This window comes from Arvicola amphibius, chromosome 18, assembly GCF_903992535.2.
Source record: "Arvicola amphibius chromosome 18, mArvAmp1.2, whole genome shotgun sequence".
NCBI classification, from domain to species: domain Eukaryota; kingdom Metazoa; phylum Chordata; class Mammalia; order Rodentia; family Cricetidae; genus Arvicola; species Arvicola amphibius.
The window spans coordinates 23,162,019-23,174,070 of record NC_052064.1 but is presented as its reverse complement, the minus strand read 5'-3'; the positions used below and the strand labels follow the sequence as shown (position 1 = coordinate 23,174,070).

Here is a 12,052-nt window from a genome sequence, read left to right as displayed (position 1 = left end):
GGAACAGAGGTGCCCGCCACACTGCGTGATCCGGGGGCGAAGACCACAGCGGAAATAATCCTGACAATGCATTAGATAGAGCAGTGACTTGCCAGTGGGCGAAGGGCAAGAAGGGGACTGATTTTTCAAATATAAGAATGTTTTTTCTAAGAAAGCATGCCTTGGATTTCCTAGGCTATTTTTGTCTCTCAGTTCAAAGACATAAGTGATATTTGGCCAACTCCAGAAAAATATGGATGTTTGAGTACTGCAAATTACGATTAATCAGCTTCTTCAGCTTGTCCAGCCTTCTGGCCTACATTATTGGTTCATATTTGAGTTGCTGACTGTGGGCCAGGTAGAGTTCTTGGCTAAGAATTAGAAGCTTTTTTTACTATTAAACACCAACTTACCACTTTACTTGTTCCCCATATATACTGATAAACTTCAAATTATCTTGTGACTTCTTTGTTCCTCTCCTATCAGAGCTTAAGATTTTTAGACACACACGCTCGCGCGCGCACACACACACACACACACACACACACACACGCATGCGCGAGCCTGATGGAAATGATGAAGCTGGGAAACCGAGCTTTTCCAGACCCAAGGGTGTGGCTGTTCCCCAAGTTGCCCTCAGAATGTGGGTTAGGGAAAGGGTGGGACTTGGCGGGAAGGGTCGTTGTTCATTTCTCTGAGAACTGGCCTCTCACGTCTCATTCGTCTGGCTGAGCGCTTGGGTGGGAAGGAAAATAAGACGTGCCAGACTTAACGTAAAGAAGAGTGAACTGTGCAAATGTTATCCACGGTATTGATTGTCCACTGTGTACCAGAAATTATGCAAGCCTCAAGCAATTTGGAAGATGAAATAGACCCACAAACTCTATCCAGGGCTTTTGCATTTTAGGAGAAGATAGGGTGAGAAACAGGATAAGCAGGCACATTCACAGGTAACTGTAATATCAGACAGACAGGTACATTTAGAAACCGTTTATTAAATATACCTAAGCAAGAAAATCTCATCAAATAAACCTCATTGTAGACCTGTTGCTGAGGTGACACGCTTTTCTAATTATTCTAAGATTTAACACATCAGATAAAATTCTTACCAAGACCGTGTCTTGGTGACAGAAGCCCTGAACAGTGGGGAAATTGACAGTGTTTAGATTGTCTGTTATAATGACCATGATCGCCCTCTCGAAGTCTGTGCATTCAGTTTCCTCCTGAGCACCTATATGAAAGTGGTTCTAACATCCAGTGGTTTTCTTTCCTAGGGTCCTCGTGGTCCTCAGGGAATTGATGGAGAGCCAGGTGTTCCTGGTCAGCCGGGTGCCCCAGGGCCTCCTGGACATCCCTCTCACCCAGGGCCTGATGGCATGAGCAGGGTGAGTTGTGTGCTCTGATTAGTGTAACAGTTAGGTGATACACAAATTGTGAATTCAGCCTGATGGTGTTAGACTGTATCCGTTCAGAAGTTGATACTTTACTCAGAACCTGTGGCAGGAACGCAGATCTACTGGGAACAACAGTGAAACGTATAAATCCACAAGGAATTGCTGGAAAATCCAAAGCATCATTTTTCTCAAGACTTGCATCAAATTATTTGTTCTCTTGTAGTAGTTCCAGACCCCAAAACACTCTCTTTTCTTCTGGTGGTGCTGAGAGAACACTACACTGTTCACACAATGAGCTGAGGAACACAGATCTCTGTCCTGCTGTTCTCCAGGCTCCCCAAACCAAACCTGCACCCTCCCAAGAGAGGATGCCATATTTGTGGTGATAGAAAGAACACGAGGTTGTACAGACGCTTGGGGCAGACATTTTTGTCACCATGACAGATGCTGGAGAGAAACAGTTTACGGGGAGATGACTGGATTTGGTTCACAGTGTGAGAAATTTCTATCCATAGCTGCTGGCTCCCTTGTTTCTGGGCCTGTGCTGGGTAGAGCATCACGGTCTAACACTGATAGAGTAAACATTCCCTTCTCCCTGGCATGGAAGACGACAAATAAAGGAAGAGTTTGGGATAAGACAGAGTTCCCCAGAACATGTTCGCAGTGACTTGGATCATTTCATGCAGCTAGACCTCACTTCTGAAGGTTTCGACCTCCTCCCAACCCATGCTTTTGACTTACGACTCCATGGGTGAATGAATTCATTGGGAAGATCCATGGTCCAGTTACTTCCCAATACTCCACCTGTGAACATGGCACTGGGAACCAAGATTTTAACCCAAGGCTTTAGGGTATGTTGGGGGAGCCGTATCCAACCATAGCAGCATTAAACATATTTCTTATATTTTAATTTTCTTCTTTAATCAAATGAAATGCTTCTTTTTGTCTGCCCCGTTGAACTCTTGGTGGCTGCAGATGGCACTCAGGGGTACACTGCATAGGAAAGGCCACCCGAAGAGTGTGAAGACTACCAGTACATTGCAACTGTCCATGCATTTGCTTACAGCTGATTAAAGAAGGAACAGTCTGTTTATATGTTGAACAACATACTTATTTCCCACTAAAATTAATAAATTAATTAATAAAGCTTCTGAAAAATAGATGAATAGTTTTAGTCAGTTTAGTTGCCAGAGTATCTTAAAGGTATCAGAGAATAAGTAAAATGATTTCCACTTCTTGGAATAATCAGAGATTTACTGAAAGGATTATAAAAATTTTGTCAACTTACAGAACAGCAACTTTTAGGTTACTTTCCATGAGACAATAAAAAAAACACCATCTAGTTAAAATATTCTGAAATGGAATCTGGCATCTTTAGGATAAATATTTAAAGTACATCCTTTAAGCTTTGCTCTGTTACAAGCATGTTCCGGGTGGGAGAGAGCCAGATGAAGACATCAGATCTGTGGCAGGCAGCTGAGAACCTGTCAAGATTTGTGTACCTGGTTGCGGCAGGTTTTCTGAAACAGCATACGTAGAAAATACCCTGAGGGAAGAATAGCCCATCAAACGCATGCACAACCAAAGAGCAGCTTGAATTCTTCCCCACGCATTAAAGTCAAATATTCAGAACGGCTCTTAAAAGAATCTGGTTGAGAATGGCAGACGTGTGCACATTCCTCATGGTTAGAAGTGTGGCGATACACATCTTTTACAGTGTAAATAATGTCAACGCTTTCCTCTCCAGCCCTTTTCAGCTCAGATGGCTGGACTGGATGAAAAATCTGGACTTGGGAGTCAAGTGGGACTCATGCCTGGCTCCGTGGTAAGCATACTGTTTACTGGTGAAGTATTAGGTGAACGAAACAGGGAAGCTTGAGTGAGTTAGATAAAATCGTAAGCAAACGAGGGGACTCAGCTGGTGAAGTCCACGGCTGCCTAAGCCTGGTGATTTGAGATCAACCCCCAAGGAACATATGGAAGGAGAGAATAGACTCTTATGACTTTCACATGTTCACCCTGACACTCAAGTATACACACACACACACACACACAGTGAGAAACACACAGAGATGCACACACTAACACACACAGAAGCACATACATTTACAGAAACACAAACACACACTCATACACACATACACCGACACACACATATATGCACACACAAACATCTATACACATACACACAGAAGCACATACATACACAGAAACATACATATGCTCATATACACATACACACAGAAGCACATATACGAAGAAACACATACATATGATTATATACATACACACACAAACACATACACACATGCACATATATGCATGCCTTAAAATAAGCACATACATACACATATACAAACACATACACACATAAACGTTCACACACATAAGCATACATAAATACATACATATATACATAAAATGTATATACACACATTTTATTAATATAAATAAAATTAGAATATTTTAGAACACACTTATCAAGACATATAATTTATTTTGCAAGTCCTGCTGTGTGTGAGTTGAAAGTCCAGGAATGTTCCAGTCATACCCTTATGTACCATTTGTGAGCATCAATCAACATCTGTCTGCATATTTCATTTCACACTTAAGGAAGAGAACATTACTACCATCAAAAAAGACTATTTATTTATAGTAAAAGTGTATTCATTATTTTTTTATAGTGTTGATTAGAAACCCTGACTTGTTTGACTTTTTAAACAAATGCTGGGTCATTTCCATTTTTATGAGTTCCTACTGACCTAGCATCCTTTGACTGGACATCCTTAGTCCAGCAGCTCTGCTTCCCTGACTATTCCTCTTTTGTCTTTGGCCCTGTGAATTTTCCAGCTTCTTGGACTGATTCTTAACTTGGCGATGTGAAGGATTCCAGACGCACAGAAAGAGCTAACACTCTTCACACCAATTCTTCAGTGCCTTTTGAACTTAATAATTCAAAACTGGTCCATGTTAATGAAATCTCAGACAATACAAAATAAAGTCACACCTCATAGATAGCCAGCCCTCTACCCATCTTTAAGGCCAGCTTTAGGTTACCTCAAACATGATTTGTGTGTCTTCTAAATCAATGTTCACTGCTTGTTTTGTGGTAGTTTTCTGAGATATCTAATGTTTTATATATTTTTAAATTTAAATTGCATACATATTCATACCACTATCTTATAAAAATTTTATTTTTAAAGTCCTTTAATTTAAAATTAATGTTTTCTTAACTTATACTGATTGTACATAATAATGGTTTCCTTATGTTGTTTTTATACATGCACACAATTTGATATTCCTTCTTGAATTTCCCACTCCTTTCCTTTCCTTTCCGAGTCATTGTCTCTGTCTCCCCAAGTGGCTACTTTTCAACTTTCTTACTTTTAAAGGTGCTTTCTCTTCTTCGTAGCTAGAATACAGAATGAACTAAACTGAATTTAGCAGCATTTACTCGATTGAGCTTTATTTTAGCTAAACAGATTTTATTTTCTAAGGTTTGACGTGAAGTTTCGTTATCCTCATATGGAGTTAAAACTCCCCTAAGCTTTCACTTCCCACTGCATCCCCTTTGCTTCAGGGGAATCACTTCATGTTTAAACGAGGGAAGCCTGTGCTTATGCTTTTAATATGTGTTGTGAAAGAAAGAAATGTTCCAGAAAACCCAATTCCCCGATAATTTAAACTGACATTGAAAATGATCTGGCTGGCATTGCTGGTTTCATAAACTGTTGACTTAGCTTGGTATTTAAGCCAGCCCTCCCTAGAGCAGAAACATCACACGGGCTATCTGTAAGTACTGTGTGGGTGCCAAGATTTTCCCCTCTTCAGATGTTTTGCTTTATCAGAATCTCCCACTTGCTCATCCGTGGGCCCTTGTCATAAAGACACCGGGTGTGCACAGGCATGTTTATGGCACAGAGGCTACACAATGAAATCATCACACACGTCAGTCAAATTTAATCTCCCTGAGTGCATCTGCCTCCCAGAAAAGCAAATCCAAGCTCATGTCAGTAGGGCTCTCTAGTCAGTCGTCACTTCCCAGATTCTAAAACACATCCACCATTTTAAAAACATGAGTTGTGGGACTGAAGAGGTTGCTCAGTTATTAAGGGCAGCTATTCTTGCCAAGAACCCAGGTTTGATTCTTAACACCCTCCTGGTGGTTCACAACTCCAGTTCCAGAGGATATAATACCCTCTTATGACCTTCCAGAACACCAGGCACATATATGGTGTGCCTGCATACACATGAGCAAACCACTCACACACATCCAATGAAATTAACAAATCTAAAAATAAATATAATGCGACCTTGAATATGAAGTAACTTTTCTTCTCACTTGTTTTGAAGGGTCCTGTTGGCCCAAGGGGACCTCAAGGTTTACAAGGACAGCAAGTAAGTGTTTTCACAATGAAATTATATACTGCAACAGAAAGAAAGAGCACAAATAAGGTTCACGTTTCATGACTACTTTGGGCAGAACATTAAATTGCATAATTATTACTTGGAATGGCATCTACCCACTTAGAAGCATAGGCAGCTTTCTTTTTCAAAGTTTCCTTCTTTTTTTTTTTTCGGTTTTTTTGAGACAGGGTTTCTCTGCAGCTTTAGAGCCTGTCCTGGAGCTAGCTCTTGTAGACCAGGCTGGTCTCGAACTCACAGAGATCCGCCTGCCTCTGCCTCCCGAGTGCTGGGATTAAAGGCGTGCGCCACCACCGCCCAGCTTCAAAGTTTCTTGATAACGTGTGTGTGTGTGTGTGTGTGTGTGTGTATGTGTGTGTGTGAGAGAGAGAGAGACAGACAGACAGAAACAGAGAGAGAGATGGAGGGATGGAGGGAGGGAGAGAGACAGAGAGAGAGATGGAGGGATGGAGGGAGGGAGAGAGACAGAGAGAGAGACAGAGAGAAAGAGGGAGGGAGGGAGGGAGGGAGGGAGAGAGGGGGAGAGAGAGAGATACTCTAGCTCTATCTCTCTATCTCTCTATCTCACTCTCTTTCTTATTCGTTTCTTTCTGCGGAGGGAGTGGAGGGAGGGAGGGAGGGAGAGCGCAAACCAGAGACTGAAGTCAAACGTCTTTTTTGGTTGCTCTCTGCTTTAGTTCTTGGGGCAAAGTCTCTCTCTTGCAGGCAGGGTCTCTTACTGAGCTGGTAGCTCACCGGTTTAACCAGTCATCTGGCTGGAGGGCCCTGGAGATGCCCTGTTCCTGTCCTTCTACCCGGCATAAGGATCACAGGCTGGCTGTCTATCTGCCCGGCTCTCACATGTGTTCTGGGGCCCCACACTCTGATTCTCCTAATGCCTGTGCAGCAAATGCTTATCCACTGAGCTGTCTCCCTAGCCCTCACAGTTTCTCAATGGTCCTCAATGTGCATCATCTGATTTCTCTATGTGATTGACCTCTAACACTAGGATCCATGTATCCTTGGTTCTAAAACAATAGAACATCACCTCATGTCATGATGATTTCCACAACTGATTATTGCCAACTCTCAGACTTTACGGTCAGATAATTAAAAACCATTTCCAATTAGTATTATTATAAACTAAGGCCAAGGTGGTTATCTTATGGAATCTGTAAGATCCTGATACTATATACTTTCCTTCCACACCTATCAAATGCTAGTAGAACTATGATGTAGAACTGTTTGACTCCTTGTAATGATCTAGTAGGCATGAGCTAAGAATGCTTCAAAAGGAACATCTTTAGCTCAGTCGAGGTAATCACATTGTCTTGATCAGCTGTCCGGAGTTTACTTCATTACTTTGCTGAACATAGAGGTAGTTGATAACGGTGAGGTGGTTGATGATGAGGAGGAGGAGGATGCTTAATACTATTGATTGAGTACCCATTCTGCACTAGCCCTGTTTGAAGACTCATTTATCTAAACAGGCCAACAAACTGAGTCCTAATATTATATATAATATTGTTATATATTTCAGATTGTGAAACTGCATTATATTCTGATTCAGTAATTTCCTTGATATATATCTGAAAAGAGGCAGAGAGCAACCCCCACACTATGCGTTGTTAAGAATGCAGAATTTGGCGTTCTGCTTTCCTTCGCTTCATTTATCCTTCCTTCTCAATTTTAGGGTGGCGTTGGGCCATCAGGACCTCCCGGTGAGCCTGGCGAGCCTGGACCAATGGTGAGTGTGGAATGAGTGTGTCAGCCCATTTCATGGGGCTCTACCTCTATGAGGTGTTGTGGGTATTTGTTCTCCTGGGCTACAATAACTTAGCAAGAAATGACAATCCCTGGGGTGCTGTGCTGTGGATTATACTTAGGTTCTATGTTTCTAAGTCACAGTATTTTAACCCAGGGACTTGCGTGTTGAGTACGGACACATAGATTTGTGCAATTCAACATCTCTATTGCCAAGCACAAGATCCGAGACATAGAGATAATAAAACATTATTAGTAATGTTCTTTGATATCTTTCCATTGTCCCGATAGGATTTGAATAGCAATGGAAGGAGGTGAATATTCTTTGTTTTTTGTTTTGCTTTCTTCTTAGGGTCCAATTGGTGCCCGTGGACCAGAGGGGCCCCCTGGGAAACCTGGAGAAGATGTAAGTTTCCCATTGCTTTGTAGTATAGACGAGGCTCACTAGGAGCTGCATGGGTCAGGCGAAAATTCGGCTCCGATTCCCTTTCATCAGCTCAGCTCCCATCAAATCCACTCTAGACTGGAGGACACAGGTTAAAGTTCTCCAAAACCTGAAAGGACTCTCTCTCTCTCTTTTTTTTTTTTTTTTTTTTGGTTTTTTGAGACAGGGTTTCTCTGCAGCTTTTTTAGAGCCTGTCCTGGAACTAGCTCTTGTAGACCAGGCTGCCTCGAACTCACAGAGATCCGCCTGCCTCTGCCTCCCGAGTGCTGGGATTAAAGGCGTGCGCCACCACCGCCCGGCTTGAAAGGACTCTTTATTATGAGAGTGTTAAGTTACTAGATATTATCTCTCCTGAATTCTCCAAAAATTTTTTATTAAGATTTATCTTTGAAAACAATTTGTGGTGTGTGTGTGTGTGTGTGTGTGTGTGTGTGTGCATTTTAGAAAGCTGGGAAGACGAGTTAATCTGAACATATAACAAATGCTTATTTTATTTTAATTTTTGTTGTGTTAGGGATCAACTTTGGGTATTGTGCATGATAGACGGGGTCTCTGCTTTGAGCTGTATCCCATCCCTCTGCATGTAAATTGTGATGTTCTGAAAATGGCTAGATCAGAACAGGTTGCTTTGTATCCATTTATTCTTCCTGGCAACTTTAAAGGAGCATGAGCAACTGAATTGCAGGGTTACATGTGACCAGAAATCGAGCTTGGGTTCTGTTTCTACACTGTTTGCAGTATAGGCTTTTCATCTAGACTTTATCATGCAATCTCAGAGAAGGGTATCTGATCTCTCCACACTTCTCACCCCCTTTTTTCCTGTAAAGGGTGAACCTGGAAGAAATGGCAACACCGGCGAAGTGGGGTTCTCAGGGTCACCGGTAAGTTCGTGATCATCAGTACAATGACACAAAAATAAAGAATGCGAAACTCGCAGCGCATTGTACACGCATGTATTAGACACGAGGTAAATGCAGACACCCAAGAGATATCCTCTTCTGTCGAAATGCAAGACGTGGAGGGACGTTCTGCCAGCATTACAGTGAATCCCAGTTCCCAGAATTGTATTGGCGCCAGATGCAAACCCTGGAGCCAAACAACTGGGTCATAACTATAACTCTCAGGGATACTCCCTAAACTCAAAATTTCCACAATTAAGAAGTCACCGAAGTGACCTACTTATAATTGATAACACCTGAGTTTTGTTGATTTCCAAATATTTTTATTGTATAGCAGCCCGTCTAACGGAAGGAGCGGCTTGAGGTTGTTGCCTCATGTATGTTTTCAATCAGCGGGGGGCTAAACTGTGGACAGTCTGCTTCTTTGGCTGCTCACCAAGTCCTAATGTTGCCTGAAATCCTTTATTAGTATGCTGGGTCCTAAAATCTCAGGACAAGACGCGTCCACGGCCAGGCTGCCCTAACACAGCTGTTTCGTTCTCCCTTAACTCATTCAAGGAACACACGTGTCAGCCCACTCCACCGGATTTCGAGATCCGGAACCTTGAACGGCTTCCAAATCTGCCTGTTTGTGCCCCCACGTTGCTTTGTTTAGTTTCTTTAAGGGGGTGTGCAGACCAGAATGGAGAGAATTAGAGACCGAAGAAGCAAAAATCCTCCTCAGGCATGTCAGTGCGTAGAGTTTCTCTCGCCCAGCAGCCCCTCGCTGAACTCAGAGCCTTCATTTCGTTCCTGTTATTCCCTAATGTTTCTGCACTTAGTACAGCTACCTGATACTGCATGATTCTCTGCTTACTTTCCGAAAATTAATGAGGTTCATTACTGAGATATTTTTTTTTAAAAGACACAGAGGAATATTGCTCTTTAACTGGGATTTATAGGGCTCTAAGGATGATTTAGTTTCAATTATGAAACCAATCCCCCATCTTCCTCTCTTTATCCTCTGCTCCCCATCAACCTGGGGTATAAGAGAAGACAAAGGCGTGAGGGTTAGCAGCCAGGACAGCTGTCCTTTTCCACCCTGGCCTTCTGTACTCCCGCCTGTGCTCACAGCTAGCATTCCCGTGGGGAGGAGAGGTAGCCGTGCCAGGACGGCGCAGATGCTCTGTGCGAGCTCACCGCAACCCCGCACATTTGCGCTGTGATGACAGCTCTGGGTCAGCAGAAGGAGAATTCTTCACGAGCATTAGAACATCCAGTTCATTTCCTTGTCATACTCGAATATGCAATTACATAGGAATTTCCCCTGTGCTCGTAAAAGCTGAAGTTAACTAATTATTTGAAATAACAGCTCAGCTATTCCTCCATAGGCTTGCATGGGTGTGCACTAAATGACTTGTTCGATGTTAAGGGAGTTATATCTCAGTGAGAGAGATAGGATGTTGGTCCAAAAGCATTAAGGGACTTATTGATATGAAAGATTTTCTAAGCATGGTTGCATCCACAGAAGAATTAGCGATACCTCAATGTTTTCAGAGAGGAGTAGTATATCCTTACTGTGATAGTCTCAAAACGCCGAGGTACTTTCCCTGCAAGAAGTCACAGAAAATATTGCTCTGATCTTATCACCTGATCTTTTTATTGTCTAGTTGCTTATTCATTCATGTAGTAAAATTGAGTAAAGGCTATGGTATGTGGAGCAAAAGGACTTTGCCGTATGTGTAAGGACTGGGACAAGAGAAGCTGCGCTGGAAGGGACTGGTGACAGCAACTGCGGCATTCACATCTGAATTCAGTTTGTCGTCAAGCTGATGGTTATTTTCTGATTGCTCACTAACCAAGCATAAGGCTAAGTGCTAGGGATTTGAGGACTGATAACCACCATTGAACTCTGACAGCTGGCTGATCGCACCAATCCATGCTATCAGACTCTAGAACCTTCCAATGACAGCGGTCATAGGAATTCAATGCAAAACCAAATACGTGTAGTCAAAATCATAAGAGCATGATTGAGTTACTGGGTCACTATCATCTGAAAAACACTACATGGAAAAAGCCTTAATATCATTTCAAAAAAGTTCTTCGACTGGTTTTCATCTGTGGTTGTATCTCTCTCTGTTCTTCTGCTTTAACGTGCTTGGCTAGAAGAGACATAGAATTAGCAGAAACCTAGACATGACTGAGTCAGGACCCAAAGCTACCCTTGCATTTCCTGATTTTCTCTCAGATATTTTAGCTGCTCGCTCACTTTTCAAGCAATCACCATTTTACAAAGCTTGCTCCTGAACCCTAACTTCTAAAAATCTGGATCATAATAAACTACTGTATTCAGACAGTAGAAATGATCAAAGCCCTTGGCTTGCTACATACAAGGACACCTCTTCCACCCAGGCGAAGCTCAGTGGGAAACTGGCCAATGTGATCCCCTGGGTTCCTCTACTGAAGTTTCTTCTGGATGCCTGCACCTAGTCGATTTATACACTGCACGTGTTGATCCATGAATATATTTATTGATTGATTGATTGATTGATTGATTGTCCCTTGTCAGTAGACAGTGAAGTATCAGCAAAGTATCAGCAAATGGCTCTTTAACCCGCATCTTTGTGTGTTGGGCTCTTCCGTTTCTAACAGGGTTCTTGCTTTCCTAGTTTTGATTACCCCAGTAACATTTTAATAGGCAAAAGTATCCTGTCCTTCTCTTGAATATGTGGGTGAAAAAGATGTGTCGGCTGCCTGGGGCAAAGGCATATTAAGCCATTTTCCGGTTTTATTAATGACCGCAATGTTTCTATGTACCTTTCCCACAGGGCGCTCGAGGCTTCCCTGGTGCTCCTGGTCTCCCAGGCTTGAAAGGTCACAGAGTAAGTTGCCTTATTCTTTGTTTTACTGAGAGGGGCCCGGGGATAAACCAATCAGAACTTTGGCAATTCCCTGTCCTTTATAAACTGTCTTTATACTTGTCCTTGAGATACTCATCTGCATTGCTGAAATTGTAAATACCATACATTTCCTTTAAATTTCATATAATTCTATTACAAAAAGGCTGTGTTACGTGAGATGGTTCTATGGTGAGCAAGAAGAGTCTTGGATCTACAACCTCAACTCAACCTCAACTACAAAGTGGATGCCACTTAGGGAAAGAGAGAATCATTATGTTGTAGGGCAAC

At 42.3% G+C, this 12,052-nt stretch overlaps 1 protein-coding gene across 1 annotated transcript in view; it reads left to right on the top strand.

Moving 5' to 3' along the window:
• Nucleotides 1-12,052, top strand: part of Col5a2 (collagen type V alpha 2 chain) — a 126,377-nt gene that overhangs the window by 73,015 nt on the left and 41,310 nt on the right. The window contains exons 7-13 of the mRNA XM_038315320.1: nt 1,254-1,364; nt 3,121-3,198; nt 5,727-5,771; nt 7,471-7,524; nt 7,894-7,947; nt 8,814-8,867; nt 11,693-11,746. Of these exons, the coding sequence (XP_038171248.1) occupies nt 1,254-1,364; nt 3,121-3,198; nt 5,727-5,771; nt 7,471-7,524; nt 7,894-7,947; nt 8,814-8,867; nt 11,693-11,746 (450 nt within the window). The remainder of the gene's footprint in view (nt 1-1,253; nt 1,365-3,120; nt 3,199-5,726; nt 5,772-7,470; nt 7,525-7,893; nt 7,948-8,813; nt 8,868-11,692; nt 11,747-12,052) is intronic.